This window comes from Vicugna pacos, chromosome 3 (genome assembly GCF_048564905.1).
Source record: "Vicugna pacos chromosome 3, VicPac4, whole genome shotgun sequence".
Classification (NCBI taxonomy): Eukaryota; Metazoa; Chordata; class Mammalia; order Artiodactyla; family Camelidae; genus Vicugna; species Vicugna pacos.
Genome location: NC_132989.1, coordinates 14,406,105 through 14,421,095, shown reverse-complemented (window position 1 = coordinate 14,421,095; position 14,991 = coordinate 14,406,105). Strand labels below are relative to the sequence as shown.

Sequence of the window (14,991 nt, the reverse complement as noted above, 5' to 3'; positions counted from 1 at the left end):
AATCAGAACCTGTGATTTCCCCGGTACTGGCTCAGTAAGTCGGTGGGAAAGTGAAAACTAGGACCCCACGCCTGACTCTGCAGTGCACCTCCCCAGGCCCTGATCCCCAGCATCCCTCAGGCCCTTTACTTCCTCTGCAGCCTCAAAGCAGGCTGGGGGCGCTGTGGACGATGAAGAAGCAGGGGAGGCCAGACTGTGCTTTGCGCTCCCCCAGCCTGTGTGCCAGGCCTCCCAGGGTCCAGCAGGTGCGCAGCAAGCAGCCCTGCTCCCTCATTCCCTGCCGAGTGGAGGAACCAGCCTGTACTTTTCAGTGAATCCCCATGACAACCCTGTGAAGCAGGCCCTGTTTTAACCCATTTTCTAGATGAGGAAACCAAAGCTTACGGAGATAAAGAGACCTGCCTGGGTCTGCAGTGGGTCTTTCCCACTGAATGGGAAAGTCAGAATTTGAACCCAGATCTGATTCCAAAGCCAGTGTCCCTCCTTCACCATGTAGGAAACAGCAGAAAGGATGTGAGTCTCCCAAGGCCACATTCCCTGGGCCCACTCTTTGCAGCAGCCAACCACAGAAGGAGCCCTGGGAGACCTCGGAGGACCCTCAGGGCTGCACGGACAGGGGCCTCTGGTCCTGGGGGCCCTGCTTGGACTCACAGGAGGTCAGAGGAGGGAGGAGGGGAGGCTCCCAGCTCAGGAGGGAGCAGGGCTTATGTGAGGGACTGGCTGAAGGAATTTGGGTGTCTGGGCTCTGGTGCCAGGCCTATGCCTGACATTCTGTGCAACCCGGGCGAGCCCTTCCCTGTTCTGGGCTCAGGGCCCCCTGACCTGAGATGAGCACAGGAAGTTTGCTGAGGCTGGATGTCTTACAAGCTTTGGCCTGTGGTCAGAGGAGTGATGTGGATTTGGGGAAGATGGCGTTAGAGGACCCCTCTGCCATCTGTGCTGAGGCTGGAGCAGGCTCTCTCCTGCCCAGAGCGAGGCTGTGCCCACACAGATGGGTGAGCTGAGTCTGAGCCCACACCCTCCATGGCTGTGTGGGGTCCTGGGAGTCAGCCTGCTGCCACTGAGAATGTGAGTAAGAGCACAGGGCCCAGCAGCTCGATCCACCACCTGCCCTACCACTCACCACCCTGTGACTCAGGCAGGATTTACCTCTCTGTGCCTCAGTTTCCTCGTCTGGGCACAGCACTCACGTGGCCGGCCCACTGGAGTGTCAGGTAAAAGCCTTGGCCGAGCACTGGCAGAGGCTCAGTGAGCGGCGGCCGTCACTATTGCAGTGGGTCCTGACACCCCCGTGCCTGCCCCGGGCTGCAGAGCAGGGTGGGTGTTCCAGGGCTGGAGCCCACATGGGGCCTGCCCCAGCCCCCCAGCTGGGTGGGGAGTCCTCCCTCCTTGGGAGGGAGACTTGAATTGGAGAGTTCCTGCCAAATCCTCCCTCCCGGCTTGGCAGTGTGAAGACAACGCCGGCCAAAAATATTTGTGTGGGTGGCGGAAAGTTAACTTTTCCGCCTCTCTCTTCTTTCCTGGAAACCGTGGCCACCGTCAAATACAGCAAAACAGAAGCAGGCATAGGGTGAGGTGAGGCCCCGTGGGGCGTCAGAGGGAGCCCTGCCCCCCCCATGCCCACTCCTGCCTCCTGCCATCTGGCTCGATGGTGGGGTAGGTGGCAGGGGCGGGGCAGCGTGGTGAGGGGCTCCAAATGCTTAGAATCGTGGCACTGTGCCACGCCAGGGGTTCAATGGACCGTCCAGCATCATCTGGCTCAAGCCTGCTGGGATGCCTTCGGGCAAAGTGACTCCAGAGTGCAGAAGGCACCTGCCCACGGTCACAAAGCCAGTAATCTTTTCAGAATTCTACTGGATCTTCGTGAGATTCTAAGGTTCTTTGAAACGCTAATGGCAGAAATGTGGCAGTGGCTGGTGAGTGAGAAAGAATTTGGAGAGGAGTGTGGCCTTGGAGCCATCTCTTCTACATCTCTGTGTCCACCAGCACGGTCACGGTGTCAGGGCTGGATTTGGAGCCTGGCCCTATGGTTACTAGCTGTGTGACAGGCCAGAAGTCACTTGGCCTCTCTGATCTTCAGTTGCCTCACCTCTGAAATGGGATAATAATAATGGTACCTCTCTCATAGGGTCGTTCTGAGGATTTCTTTCGACAACCTAAGTGAATAACCCAGCATGGAATAGGTGTTTAATATCGTGAGCACCCATTCTTCTCCAAGCAGAAAGTTGGCTTCTTTGTTCTGATTCCCCGGCCACTGAGGCTGCTGTAACAGGTGTCTGTTATCTTCCTGACAGCGACGCTTGTTTGCCTTCTCCTGGTTGGCGCTGATTTGCCCCGGAGTCTGGTAATGTGCTTATCTTTCCTCTGGCTTACCAGACTCTCTGGCACTGCTCCTGCCAGAGGCCGAGGCCTTGACCCAGCCTGCTGGGGTGGGGGGGTGCCTGACCCTGCCTTGGGGCAGAGGCGTGGCTTCCAGGTCAAGTACCACAGCAGCTGAGCTCAGCCCAGACCCCGAGGTCACCAACGTCCCCAGTGTTCACAATTCTGAGGCTTCTCACTGCCCACAAGGCAGCCAGTGTGTGTGCAGGGGTTCTCCTCTCCCCGTTCTGCAATAGGATAAGTGAGATTCAGAGAGTTCAGACTCTCTGAAGCTTCCACAGCTAAATAGTGATGAGATCCAAGATCTGCTAAGCAAGATTTATAAACTTCAAGGTTTCCTCCCATGTGTAATTGGCTCTACCTGCCCGTCCTGGGGCATCTTGTCCACTTCTGCTCTGTGCCTCCACAAAGGATTTTCAAACCTTTGTCTCCAACCTGGAACTCTCCCCTGATCTTTAGGCCTCCATGTGGAGATGACTGCTCATCTCCCCCGGAAATCCCAAATCAAACTCATTTCCCTGCTCCCCTGAACACCTGCTCCTTCCCATTTATTCCTGATCTCTATTAACGAAATCACGCTGTCGCCAGAGCGACGAACTGGGCTGAGTCCTAGCCGCCTCCCTCTTCCTCCACACCCACTCTCCATCTGCCTCCCAGCCCAGCCAATTCTTCCTCCCAAGTTTCTCTCCCATCCATCCCCTCCTTGCCTCCCTATAGGAAGCCTCCATCCCCTCTCTCCCGGATTAGCATCTTGGTTAACATTTCTAAATAATCATACTGTTATTATTATTGTCCGTGTTGTCATTCACAGCTCCTCCCACCAGATTTAAGGCTTCATGAGCCAGAGTACCATACCTTCTTTATCCCCACCATAACTCCAGTACCTTTTATGGGGTCTGAAATACTATTGGAGCTCAATTTTTTTGTGTGTCATGCAAGAATAGCCATCATATATTAAGTCATATCTCAGAAACTGTCCTAAGTTCTCTGCATGCCTTTTCTCACTTAATCCTCATTGCACCACTGCAATGGAAATATTACAGTTCCCATTTTATAGATAGGGAAGCTGAAGTTCAGAAAGGTCAGCGCTGATGGAGGTGGGATTATAGGCCAAAGCCTGGGCATGCAAGCATATCACTGCACCATATCCCTCGGTGCAGAGCCTCCTTGGGGTGGGGTGGGGGGGTGGCCCCAGCCTTTTACCACCTGCACCACCATTCCTGTGGCATATGTACCTTTGGCGACACATAAAAGAATATTTCTTAGGAGATGCCCAGATAAGTATTTTTAAATAACCAGATACTTACTTAATGTACATTGAAGGGGAAATAACTTAGCACGACATAGCTGCAATTACTGTTTAAGATAAGTCTAAAGTAATAGAAGTAAATTATTTAAAGTTGATTTACAGAAAGATATTAAGCAAATAAAGTGTCAGGTGGCACAAGGATAGGGCAAAAATTTGGGGTGTTGAATGACTGAGGCTCCGGACTTTCCTGTGGACACAAGAAACCCTTGCCCTAAACCCCAGTCAGTTTTCAGGATCCCCTTAAAGTGGACAGATCTCAGAAACTCAGCCAGGAACACCCGGTGCACTGTCTTATGTGCTGTTTCTTTTCTGCCCCTGCAGACAGATCACCTTGAAGTGAATTCTCACAGACCAGAAACCGGTGAAGAAGGAGGGCTTGGGGGTCCACCACCCCACCCAGCCCAGGAAGTCTCACAGTTGGACCTCGCCCCAGCTCTGTGAGTCGACTGAGGGAGACAGAGCTGCAGACAGCCAGAGAGGAGCAGAGACCAGGGCTCACTCAGGCGACTCCGGCCCGGGCATCAGTTTCTCTGCGTCCCTCAGGACAGGCAGAGCCATGCTGGGCCCCCACCTCCCACCCCCGCCCCTGGGACCCAGTGAAGGCAGGTCTACCCCCTGCACCTTTGGGATTCCTGATGGGAGCTACAGGTGTCTGGCCTTGGAGGCCGAGGAGAGCGGCGGTGAGGAGGGCCTGCTGGGAGAGGCAGGGCTCACGGACTTGGAGGAAGACAGGGTGGCCAGCAGGAGCGGGGACAATGCCTGCAGAGCCACCCAAGGGGCACCACAGCTTCCCAGGGCCCTGGGCCTCCAGCCACCCAGCTGTTCCAGGGAGGCACGAGGGGATTCCCAGCATGACGACAGAGCCAGCCAGGACTGGGACACGATGAAGGCCCGGCAGGTGATGACAGCCAGCCTCAGCCCCAGCCTTGGGCCCAGGGTTGCCCAGAAACCAGGTAAGTGCATGTCCCTTTTCCCCTGGACTGCCAGAGTCACAGGAGACCCCCATAGGTCCTTAACACAGGGGCTCCTGACCCTACTTTCCCATGACACGTAACAGTGCATCAGAGCCGCACAGGCATGCCCAGATTAACAGCTGTGGACAGACAGGGGAGATGGTGCCACACGTGTTGTTCCAGCTGTACCACAGCAAAGTCCACTCTTCTCTGCCAAAGAGGGCACGTGAGAAGGCAGAGAGAGAAAGCCACGTTATCATGCTTGGTTAAAAAAAGTCCATCTCTCACTCTTGTCTGCCCTTTAATCACTCGTGCTAACAAATGACCTTGGAGTTTGAGCAAGTGATGGGGCGGGGCCACCTCACTGAATGTGTTGAGCACCAGCTATTTGAGGGTGCTGGGGCTGCAGCACTGAGCGAAACAGACATGGTCACCGTGCTCGCGCAGCTTTTGAGGTAAAGACTGAGCCTTTGATCTAATCCAACCTCCTAATTTGACAGCTGGGAAAACTGAGGCCCGGGGTCAGGAAGAGACTGCTCCAGGTCACTTGGCCTGTCTGTGGCTGAGCTGAGCCCTCACTCCTCACCCAGGCCTGGGTTTTCCATCTGTTAGAAATGACAGAGACAGGGCCCATGTCACCTGGGCTGCAGTGAGGGCCCAGGGCTGGGGAGAGCTGCACGGAAGGAAGGAAGGAATGATGATAAATTTCCCACAGGCGGCAGGAGTTGGAAGGGCAGGGCAGGACAGGGAAACCCACACTGAATCACCTCCACTGCCGGGCCCACGGCAACACTGAAGTGGGTCCAGATGGGGAGGACGTGAGCCGGGCCATGCTTGCCTAGGCGGAAGCCGCTGCCAGCATATCCTGGGGGCGCAGGGTGTGCGGGGGACACAGGCCTGGGAGGGCTTGTGCGTCAGGAACTGAAGGAGCACTTCATTTCTGTGCAGGCGTCGCTGACGCCCAGCCTGGCATCTCACCAGCCCTCCTGCCCACTCTCTTTTCTGAAATAATTCTCTCCAGGCTCTGACCACCTCCCCGCCCCCAAGGCCACCATCCCCACCCCTACTCCCAGGCTTGGGTCATGCAGGGAGCCAGGCAGGAGTAAGGAGGGGCCTTCAGTGCATCTGGGGCAGGAAGGAGGAGGATCCGGCAGCCTTGAACTTGGAGACAGGCCTTCTCACCAGCGTCAGCCCAAATCCAGGTCCCCTAGAGCCTGAAGCCCCCAGGACCTGCTTCTCTTCCTCTCACAGACCATGGTGGGAGGAGGTGTCAGGAGACATGCGTGCTGGTTCTGGACCTGATGCCAACTAGCCAAACCCCAGGAAATCCCTTCCCAGTTTCTTCATCTGTGAAAACAAAATAAAAATAAGAGCCCTATCTACCTCACAGAGCTATGGTGAGGTTGCAGGGTAATCCAGACAAGCATGTAAGGGATGTTGATGATAATTAAAATGATCATCACCAGCTCAACGATACAACAGCTATTATTGTTAAGCCCTTCTGTGCCAAGTCTACCGTGCTAAGAGCTTTACACATATCACTTCATTTAATAACCATCCCCATAAGGGACATACTGTTCTCTCCATTACACAGATGAGAAGACTGAGGCCCAGAGAAGATAAGTGACATGTCCAAGACGCATGACCAGTAAGCTGCTAAGCTATGATTCAGTCACGGCATTTTGAATGTGGGGCTTTGCTCTTGGCCACCACTATATTCAGGATTTATACAGGGAGAGTGCTGTCTGCTGACATCCTGGAGCAGAAGAGACATGTATGGAGAGGGGAGAAGCAGGGCCTTCCACTAAGGCCCTCTGTTGGCTTTTCAGTGCAGCTGGCCCATTGCATAGTATCTCATTCTTGTTGATCTTACTCTAGCCTTCCAGGCAGGCAGTATTCTCCCCATTGTACAGGTGAGGCAACTGAGGCTCAGGGACTTAAGTCCCTTGCCCAAGATCACAGTCAGTGTTGGAGCTGAGACTGCGGTCTCATTCTTCCTGCCTCACAGTTTGCTTCATTTCTTTCTAGCCAGATGGTTATCTAGTTCTGTCCTGAACAGTTCTAGGGACAGAAGAGGCAGGAGAGAGCTCAAGAGGATGGAATTGTTAGGGAGGACTTCTCAGACATGGAGGCAGGAAGGAAGCTGGGTCTTGCAGGAGAGTGGAAATCTGGGTGGTCTTGGGACAGAGCCCACACTGGCCTTTCTGCTCCCTTGGGAAAGGGAGTGGCCAGAGTCCCTTCTCTCTGCCTGGAGATCCGGAGGGAAGAGGCCTGTGGAGCTGCCAGGTTATTAGTGGATTAGGGCTTCCTTTTAAAGCTTCCTCCCATTACCGCCAGAGGATTATAAGCATCTTCAGACAATTACACCCATCCTTCTGCAATTTTACCTGCCTCTCTTGAGTGCTCTCTGGCACTTGTAAGTATGGGTCATGGCATCGTCTGCCTTGGGCATTCACCACTTGGGGTGGATGGGTTCCAGTGCCATATCTCTAAGGCCTGAGTACCACTTAGTAGGGCACAGTGGGGTTCATGGCAGGCTGGAAGGTCAGGGGACGCGAAGAGATGAGTTGGGCAGCAGCCTGCAGCTCAAATTGCCTGCCATCACCTGCTGCTCCCTTGAGAGAATTACATGTGGGAAGGAAAGTGTCACGTAGGGCCCCTCATCAGTGGCGCTTAGTCCACAGCTCACCAAGACAGCCCCACACTACAGCTGCCCTTCCCACAAAGTCTCAGCTGGTCATAACTGGCAGCTTTTATTGAGATTACTGTGTAGATTCCACAGATGGTAAGCGACTTGTCCAAGGTCACACAGTAAGTTGGTAGCAAAGCTAGAGTTGGAACCCAGGGTTTCCACCTCCCAGTTCCACTGCCAGGCCCTGTGCTAAATGCTTTATATGGGTTATTTCATTTCATCCTCTAAACAACCATGTGAAGTTCATACTTTTCTTATCTCTGTTCACAGACGAGGAAACTAAGGCATAGCAAGTTTAAGTGACTTGTCAAAGTCTCAGGCCTGTGGGTGGTGGAGGAGCTGTGAGATCTGAGCTCCGGGAGGTCTGGCATATGCTTTTAACCACCCTCCATGCTGCTTTGTCTCCATGGAGACAAGCCAGCAGGCTGTGTTCTTCCACCCACCTGGGGCTGGGAAAATGGTCAGGCTCTGGGAGATGACGGGGGATTCTGCCAAGCCATATCCCCTCCTCCTTGGAGATACTCAGGGAGACCTGGGATCCACTGCCGATTCAGCGCCTCCTCTGCCCTTGGCTTCGGGAGACCCACCTTCCCTCCTCTCCAGGCCATTTGTTTTAGAGAGTCCAGGGTATCTGGAGGGTTTAGAGAACTTCCCAATTCTAGTGGACACAGCTCTGAGCCTCTGGGGTGGGGATGAGGTTGCAGATCTGGGTTGTCAGGGGAGCCCTGCCCCTGGCCATGTCTATCTTGTTGAGGCAGAGGAATCAGCACCCATGATGAGAGCTGACAGTGGTCACTGGGCCAAGGACAAGGCCACTGCTCCTCAGGCCAGTGGAAAAGAGGGCAGACAGAGAGGTAAGGTGTCTACAATAGGGAGTGACGGTGTAGGAGCAGGGCTCACAGGTTCACGTATAGCTTACACATGTCCCCACATATATATGTTCACCCCACACACACAAACTCATGTGTATGCACACGTGATGTACACACACCATGTTCTTCTGCAAACACTCACATGTAAATGCTCACACCTGCACACATGTGCATGCTCTCAGACACCACGGGGTAGACATTGGCACACACCATCCCATAGACCCACCCCCAGCCATGCATGCCTAACTTTCACACGTGGACACATGTATCAGATTTGCATACAGAAGACTCACCTGAAAATATACAAGCACACATATTCCCTCCCTTAGGTACAAATTAAAAGCATGTTCTTTTCTCCATTTTCTTTTGCTCACATACTTACACTTTGCAGTCTCTCTTGCATGCACACACTCTCTCCCTCAGGCACATCCACTCCACACACCCACTGTCACACACCCACGTACAAACCGAACCACTTTCTGTCCTCCGTCCTTTTCCCCATCTCTTTCACTTTCATACCCACCCACGCAGTAATCCTAGCCTCTCTCTCTCTCTCTCTCTCTCTCTCTCTCTCCCACACAGTTTGTTTCCTGGTTTCCCACAGGCTGGGCTGTAACACGTGCCCTCACAGGCAGGCAATACCCTGCCTGATGCCAATCCCCAAGACCCCTTCTATGCCCACTCCCCCTTTCACCTAGGGTAGCCCCGCACAAGAGCAGCCACTGGGTCAGAGGAATTCTTTGCAGCCATGAAGCCAAGCAGAGGGGCAGGAGCAGCCAGGAAGGGTTTGTCCCCTCTGTCACCTGACCCCAGGCACTCTAAGCCCACCTAATGGGGACAGAAGTCATCTCAGAACCAGGCCACTTGCAGCTCTGTAGTTTATAGAACCTTGGGTGGGTAGGCTTCCATCAGCACAGTTCCAGCTTCCTTCAGGAGAAATCTAAACACAGAACCTTGATATAAAAGACGTCAAAATGGAACCACCCTGGTTAAACCCTGGGTACTTGGAACCCAGGGAAACTTCGGTGAAAACCCAGAACAGCATTTTTTTCCAGTGTGGTTTTGTTTCAGAATTGCTGGGAGCGTTAAGGGTGCTTATTATCAGCCCTGTTTCCAAGCCCACTGCCAGCTCCTCCACCACTGGGAGGGGGCACCTGATTGCGGGAATCCTGACTTTCAACAGCGTCCCCACGTGATTCTGAAAAGCACTGACCCCCTGCCACGGGGCTCTCAGCGCCACTGCCCTTGTCGTTGCTGGCCCACCAGTTAAGTCAGGGGATGGCTCCAGACTGCCAGGGAGGTGACAACCCTCCTTAATCTCCATTTGCCAAAGTCCTACCAAGATGGACAGTTATTCCAGTTCCTGGGGCTGAGGCGGGGACAGGACAGGCCTGAGAGGGTACTGTATCTGGGTCTGAAAGGAAACGGCCTGGGAAGGTGGGGGCGGTGTCAGGTATGCGGATAGAATCACAAAGACATATTTAAAAGGGGGGTTACGTGAGAAGGATAGAGAAAAGAGAGGGAGATGAGATAGATGGGTAGACATGGAGAAACTGATTGAAATAGAAAGAGGATTTAGGGACCGACCTAGAGATACAAAAATTGAGCAGGAAACAGAGAGACAGACAACCAGGCAGCAGAGAGAGAGGCCAGAGAGAGGAAAGGAGAGAGAGCGGGACCCGAGGGGAGACGAAGGCCGAGCCCGGGGAGAGGGAGGCGCACCTCGGAGGGCTGGGCGGGGCGCGCGGGCGGGGCGGCGCTAGGGCCCCGGGGAGCGGGCGGCAGGAGCGCCGCTCGCCCGCCCAGCGCTCCCGGCTCCGGGTCCTGGAGCAGCCCGCTAGGCGGTAGAAGGGGCTGTGGCGGCGGCACGGAGGGGGCGCCCGATGCGGGGCGTGGGTGGCGGGGCTCTCGGGGCGGGGCGCGCTGACGGACGCGGCCAGGTGCGCGGAGGTGGCGGCGCTGGTGAGCTCGGGGACCGCGCGCTGAGGCTGGAGGTGAGTGAGGGGCGCCGGCCTGGCAGGGGTGCCGGCGCCGAGCGAGCCTCGCCCCTTCCCACCTGCGCTGGTCCCGCAGCCGCCCAGGTGGAGGTGGCGCGTCTGGCTCCAGTCCCCGCACGCCAGGTGACCTTGGCCAAGTCGCTGTACACTCGGGGCCTCAGTTTCCCCATCTGTACGGTGGGGCGGAGGCGGGGGGCTGGAGAAATCTCGCAGCTCTGTAGCTGCTCGGTCCCGGGAGGACACCTCGAAGCCGGGAAGCTACTCCCCGGGGCTTCGTGGGAGCTCCAGACCTCGAGCGCCAGCGCGCAAGCGGGCCGCGGCCGGGGCAGCCCCGGGCCCGCGGGTGGGCAGCAGCCGGAGGTCTGCGTGCCCCGGCCGGCTCCGGGGGAGAGGGGAGCGGCTTGACTCCAGAAAGCGGCGGGTTGGGCTCTGCCCTGGGTTAACCAACATGGGCGCCTGTGGGGCAGCGGGAACGGCGTGTGCTGGGCCCGCGCCCGCCCCTCTTTCCCGCGGGCGGGGCGCCCGGGTCTGGCCGTGCGGGCGAGGCTCGCAGGACGCGGAACGGGCAGACCGCGGGGCACACCGGCCCGGGCCCCACCTGGGGAAATCAAGGCCTTTCCTGAGCGCCTCAGGGGAGAGGGGGACCGGTCCTAAGGGCTCTACATCAAATTCTCACAATTTGCCCCCTACGCCAAGGCGAGCACGGAAGCCCTAGAGGTGAAAGGAGTGGAGGGTGGGGCTCCTTTCTAACCACTACACCGTGGAAGCTGGCGGCTCCATCCAGCGCCCTGACAGGACCTCCTTGGGGACTCCGAGAAAAGGTCTCCCTTCCTCCCCACCCCCACCCCCACCCCAAGTTATGGATGGGGCCAGGGACCTCCTGTGTTCTATGTCTGGGTTGTTCACAAGGGACAAGAGCCAGTGGGGAAGCAGCACGTGCCCCACTCCCCATCCTACCCTGAGTGGCAGGTGGTACTGGAATATACCAACTTGCTGTGTGATCTTGGGGTGAGCCTCCTGCCCATTCTGGCTCCCAATGTGGGGGTGGGCAGGGTGGTCCTGTGAGGGAATAACTGCACTGGAGACAGCAGTACTGGTGGTGGCTGTAGGGACAGTTGGAGGGTGCCCCACCCCTGTCGTGTTGCAAGGCGTAGGATGAGATAGGATGCTGATCAGAGGGTCTAGCATACCCTAGCATAGGGGTAAGGGGCTGGAAGCCTTGCTGGTTCCAGCCTGCCTGTCACCAGTCCCAGGCTTGGCTCCCATCCTGTGTTGGGGGGGGCATTGCCACAAACAGATGACCTCCTCCTCCCGCTACTTGCCACATTACCTCAGGCAGTGGAATGGGACCCCTCAAGGGAGAGTTGAAAATACTCTGCTGGGGGCGGGGGGGGGGGGCTTGCCTCTGTCTTATATCTCAACCCATATGAGATTTTGGGATGGTTTCTCCTCCTCTCTGGCTCCTTGTCTGTACAGTGAGGGGAATGGACTAGGATCACTCTAGTTTGATATTCAGAGAACTTCCCAAAAGCAAATTGTTTTCTGTTGTTCCACCCTGGCTTCTATTCACCACTTGGCAGGCCATGGGCTAGCTCCTCCCCACCTCTTAGACTAGCACCTAAATTAAGCTGTGGTTGGAATCAGCATCTACATGGTTAAAATAAGGCCTTTAACTCTTTCCCTTCCTTGTTGGTTATTACCTTTCCCCTAAGTTGAAAGAAAGAAGGAAAAACAACAAAACAAAACACCCCCTCTGTGGCATTCAGGTGCCTGGTTTCCAACTGATCCCTAGCCTCTTCAGTCAGCATTTTATCTAAGTTGCCCATTTCTGAGTTGTAGGGACTGAGCCTGGGAGGGGAAGACTTTTGCTCAGGGTGCTTCTGTGAGGAGCAGAGCCCCCTTTCCTTGGAACAGAGCAGCTCTTTGACAAGTAGGAGGGGGCAGCGTGGCAGAGGAGCATCTGGAGAGACGGAACGGGCACGGGAAGAGCCTTCTCTCAGTCTCTTCTCCGTCCCCAGTCATGCCCCACCTCCCTGGATGACACCTGTCTCCCTGAGCCCACTGTGTAGCCCCAGGGGCTGGGCCCAGCAGCAGGGGTCAGAACACTCTCTCCACCTGCCAGGGCTGCCATCCCACAAGGCTGAACCCACCTCTCAGCCTAGGGGCTGGGCCTGGGAGGCACCTTTTCCTTCGGGGCAGCTCCCAGGCTTCCAGACATGAGCTCATCAGAGCTGCTGATGCCAGGAAGGGAGGGACTGAGGGGAAAGCAGGCTGGGCTGCCCAGATTGGGGCACTGAAAGCCCTGGGGAAATGGAGGGGCACTGTTGTCAAGGACTTGCAGGCTCTAGCCCCACTGTTGTGTGGAGGCAGGGGCCAGACAGGCCAGCGAAGGGTCAGCTGGAGTGGGGATGGGGACAGGCCAAGTGCCCTGGGCTGCAGGGCAGAGCTGCAGGTGCTAGGCCGACCTCTGTCACTTGCTTGAGTGAATCCCTTGCCTTTTATGGACCTCAGTGTCCCTGTCTAGCAATGGGGTGGGTGGGTCCTTAGGCACTGGGGTTACAGTAGTGAACAGGATAGATTGGTCCCTGTTCTCAAGGAGATTACATCTTAATTGGAGAGATAGACCTGAAAAAGGGAAGCAAAGAAATCAGCAAGTTAGTTTCAAATAGACAAAAATAGCATGAAAAACAACTGGAAAACCGTGTTGCCAAGATGGAGAGCACTTAGAGGGGCTACTTTGTGCTGGTGGCTAGGGAAGGCCTTTCTCTGGAGGGGACAATGGCTCAGAGACCTGAGTGTTATTTGAAGTGTGGTCACGGCTGGCTTTGTGGAGTTGGCATGTCCAGAACTTGGGTCTAGAAGAATGGGAGGGATTTGGTTGGGAGGAAGGGTATTTCAGAGGATGGTAAATGATCTAAACTAGAAGCTGAGAGCAGGGGGTGGCATGAGCATCGGCTGGAGGTTATGAAAATGCTTTCATCCCTTGGGGCTTAAGGCTTTAGACCCAAAGGGACCCAGGCCATGTGATCTGGTCTCAGGGGTGGCCGGGCTCTGCTGAGTTAGGCCTGTGTGTGTGTGAGCTCAGAGTCCTTTGTGAACTGTCCCTGGACGCTATGGATCAATTGCTACCCAGTGTGGCCAGAGGAGGAGTCAATGTGGGGACAGCCTCCAAGCTCTGTAATTCCAGAGGCTCACCAAAGCCCTCTCTCTCCGGGATGAAATCTTTACCAACTGGCCCCTGCCTGAAATTCCACCATTCTAGCTTCATCTTTTCCACTCGGGGAGGCAGCAGAGTGTAGTGCTGTTTTGACCCTACCCTACCCTGCCCAGCCTCCCAGGGTTGCTGCCGGTGAAACAAAATTCAGTCTCCTCCTGAGCTACCTGCTTCCTGTGTGTCTAATGGGCAGATTCCGTGGTGGGAACCCTGCGTTTTCTTCCCAGCTTGCTGGGAGCTCTTGAGCATGTTATATAATCTCTCTCGGCTTCAATTTCCTCATCTATAAAACAGAAAAAATAATAGACCGTTTCTTGTACTGTCATTCTGAAAATTAAATGAGATGATAAAAAATAACTATTGCTTATTAATTAGTATTATCATGTTTTGATCTCTGTTAAAATAGCAAGCCATGGAGGAGATGGACTTTGGCTCAAGACTCAGATCTCAGCATACGTTGCTTTTGGAGGGTTGGCCAGGAATAGGTTTTGATGGTGGGAGGACAGGCACAGCACAGTGGAGAAGGGCCTGGCCCGAGCTTCAGGAACGGATACTTGAACGTCCAGTCTTAGCTAACTGGCTGGTGGTCTTGGACAAATCAGTTGCTTCCTCTGGGGCTCAGGCTTCGGTTCGGAGCCACGACGAAATGGCCTAGGAAGGATATGAGGGAATTGTGGGTGTGAAAGAGCTTGACAGACACCAAAACAACAGGGCCGGCAGGAGGGGGTGTCACCAGGGTGGGTCAGGAAGGGGTGGGCTGGTTAAGCCTCACAGACAGGAGAGTGGGCTGACCTGGGACTCCCGCGTGTGATCCTCTAGAATAAAATCTCTTGGAGACTAAGAGTGTTCAATAGATAAAAGCCAAAGTTCTTGAAAAATAATTCACGTTTATCGTTACTTACATATGCCAGGGAGTTTTAAGTTCTTTACATGTCAACAACTCTATGAAGTAAGTACTGTTATCATCAGCATTTTACAGATGGGCAACTGAGGCACAGAGAGGTTAAGTGAGCTTCCCAAGGTCACACAGCTGGTAACTGGCCAAGTTCAAACCTAGGCAGTCTGGCCAGAAAGCCTGTGTGCTTAACCTGCACAACACGTTCTCTCCTGCTTTAGATGAGTACCAGAGGCTCAGAGGGGCCAGGACACCTGCTTAGGAACACACCTCATTCCCCTTTGATCCTTGTCATCTCTGTCCCTCAGGTGCTGGGAGGAGGAGCCTCGCTGGGCCTGGGGTTCTGAGGTTGACCCTTGAGCCAGCTCAGCCGCTTATCTTCCTCTCTCCTCCTCCCCTGGGAGTAGGTCAGGGAGGATCAAGTGTGCCCTGGGAATACTCTGGGCACAGAAGGCTCTGGGCCAGGGCCTGACGAGTGGGCGTCATTAGTGTTGTGAAGCTTGAGTGGATCCCAAAAGCCTGAGCTGTAATGAACTCCCATGGAGCCTGGCATGACTCCCATCACTGTACAGAGCAGGGAAACTGAGGTCAGAGAGTCTAGGAACAGGCCCAGGTTCATTCAGACTGGAGGTGCCCTTCCTCCGGGGGTCTCCTGTCCTGCTTGCAGGGCTGCTTCAAAC

General features: G+C 55.1%; 1 protein-coding gene and 1 long non-coding RNA gene across 6 annotated transcripts in view; one reads left to right on the top strand and one right to left on the bottom strand.

Annotated features, from left to right (window-relative positions):
- The window catches only part of SYNPO (synaptopodin), a 64,848-nt gene that overhangs the window by 24,922 nt on the left and 24,935 nt on the right, over positions 1 to 14,991 (top strand). For 4 of the 5 annotated variants that reach the window (XM_072954678.1, XM_072954673.1, XM_072954664.1 and 1 more), the window contains exon 2: positions 4,010 to 4,641. In XM_072954678.1, the coding sequence (XP_072810779.1) occupies positions 4,245 to 4,641 (397 nt within the window). In that variant the 5' untranslated portion in view covers positions 4,010 to 4,244. Of the gene's footprint in view, positions 1 to 4,009; positions 4,642 to 9,651; positions 10,200 to 14,991 lie in introns of those variants that run through there. The other variant, XR_012066940.1, reaches the window with a different exon arrangement.
- Positions 13,687 to 14,991, bottom strand: part of LOC140691333 (uncharacterized) — a 43,258-nt gene continuing 41,953 nt past the window's right edge. Inside the window, exon 3 of the long non-coding RNA XR_012066953.1 lies at positions 13,687 to 14,067. This is a non-coding gene — a long non-coding RNA (uncharacterized lncRNA). The remainder of the gene's footprint in view (positions 14,068 to 14,991) is intronic.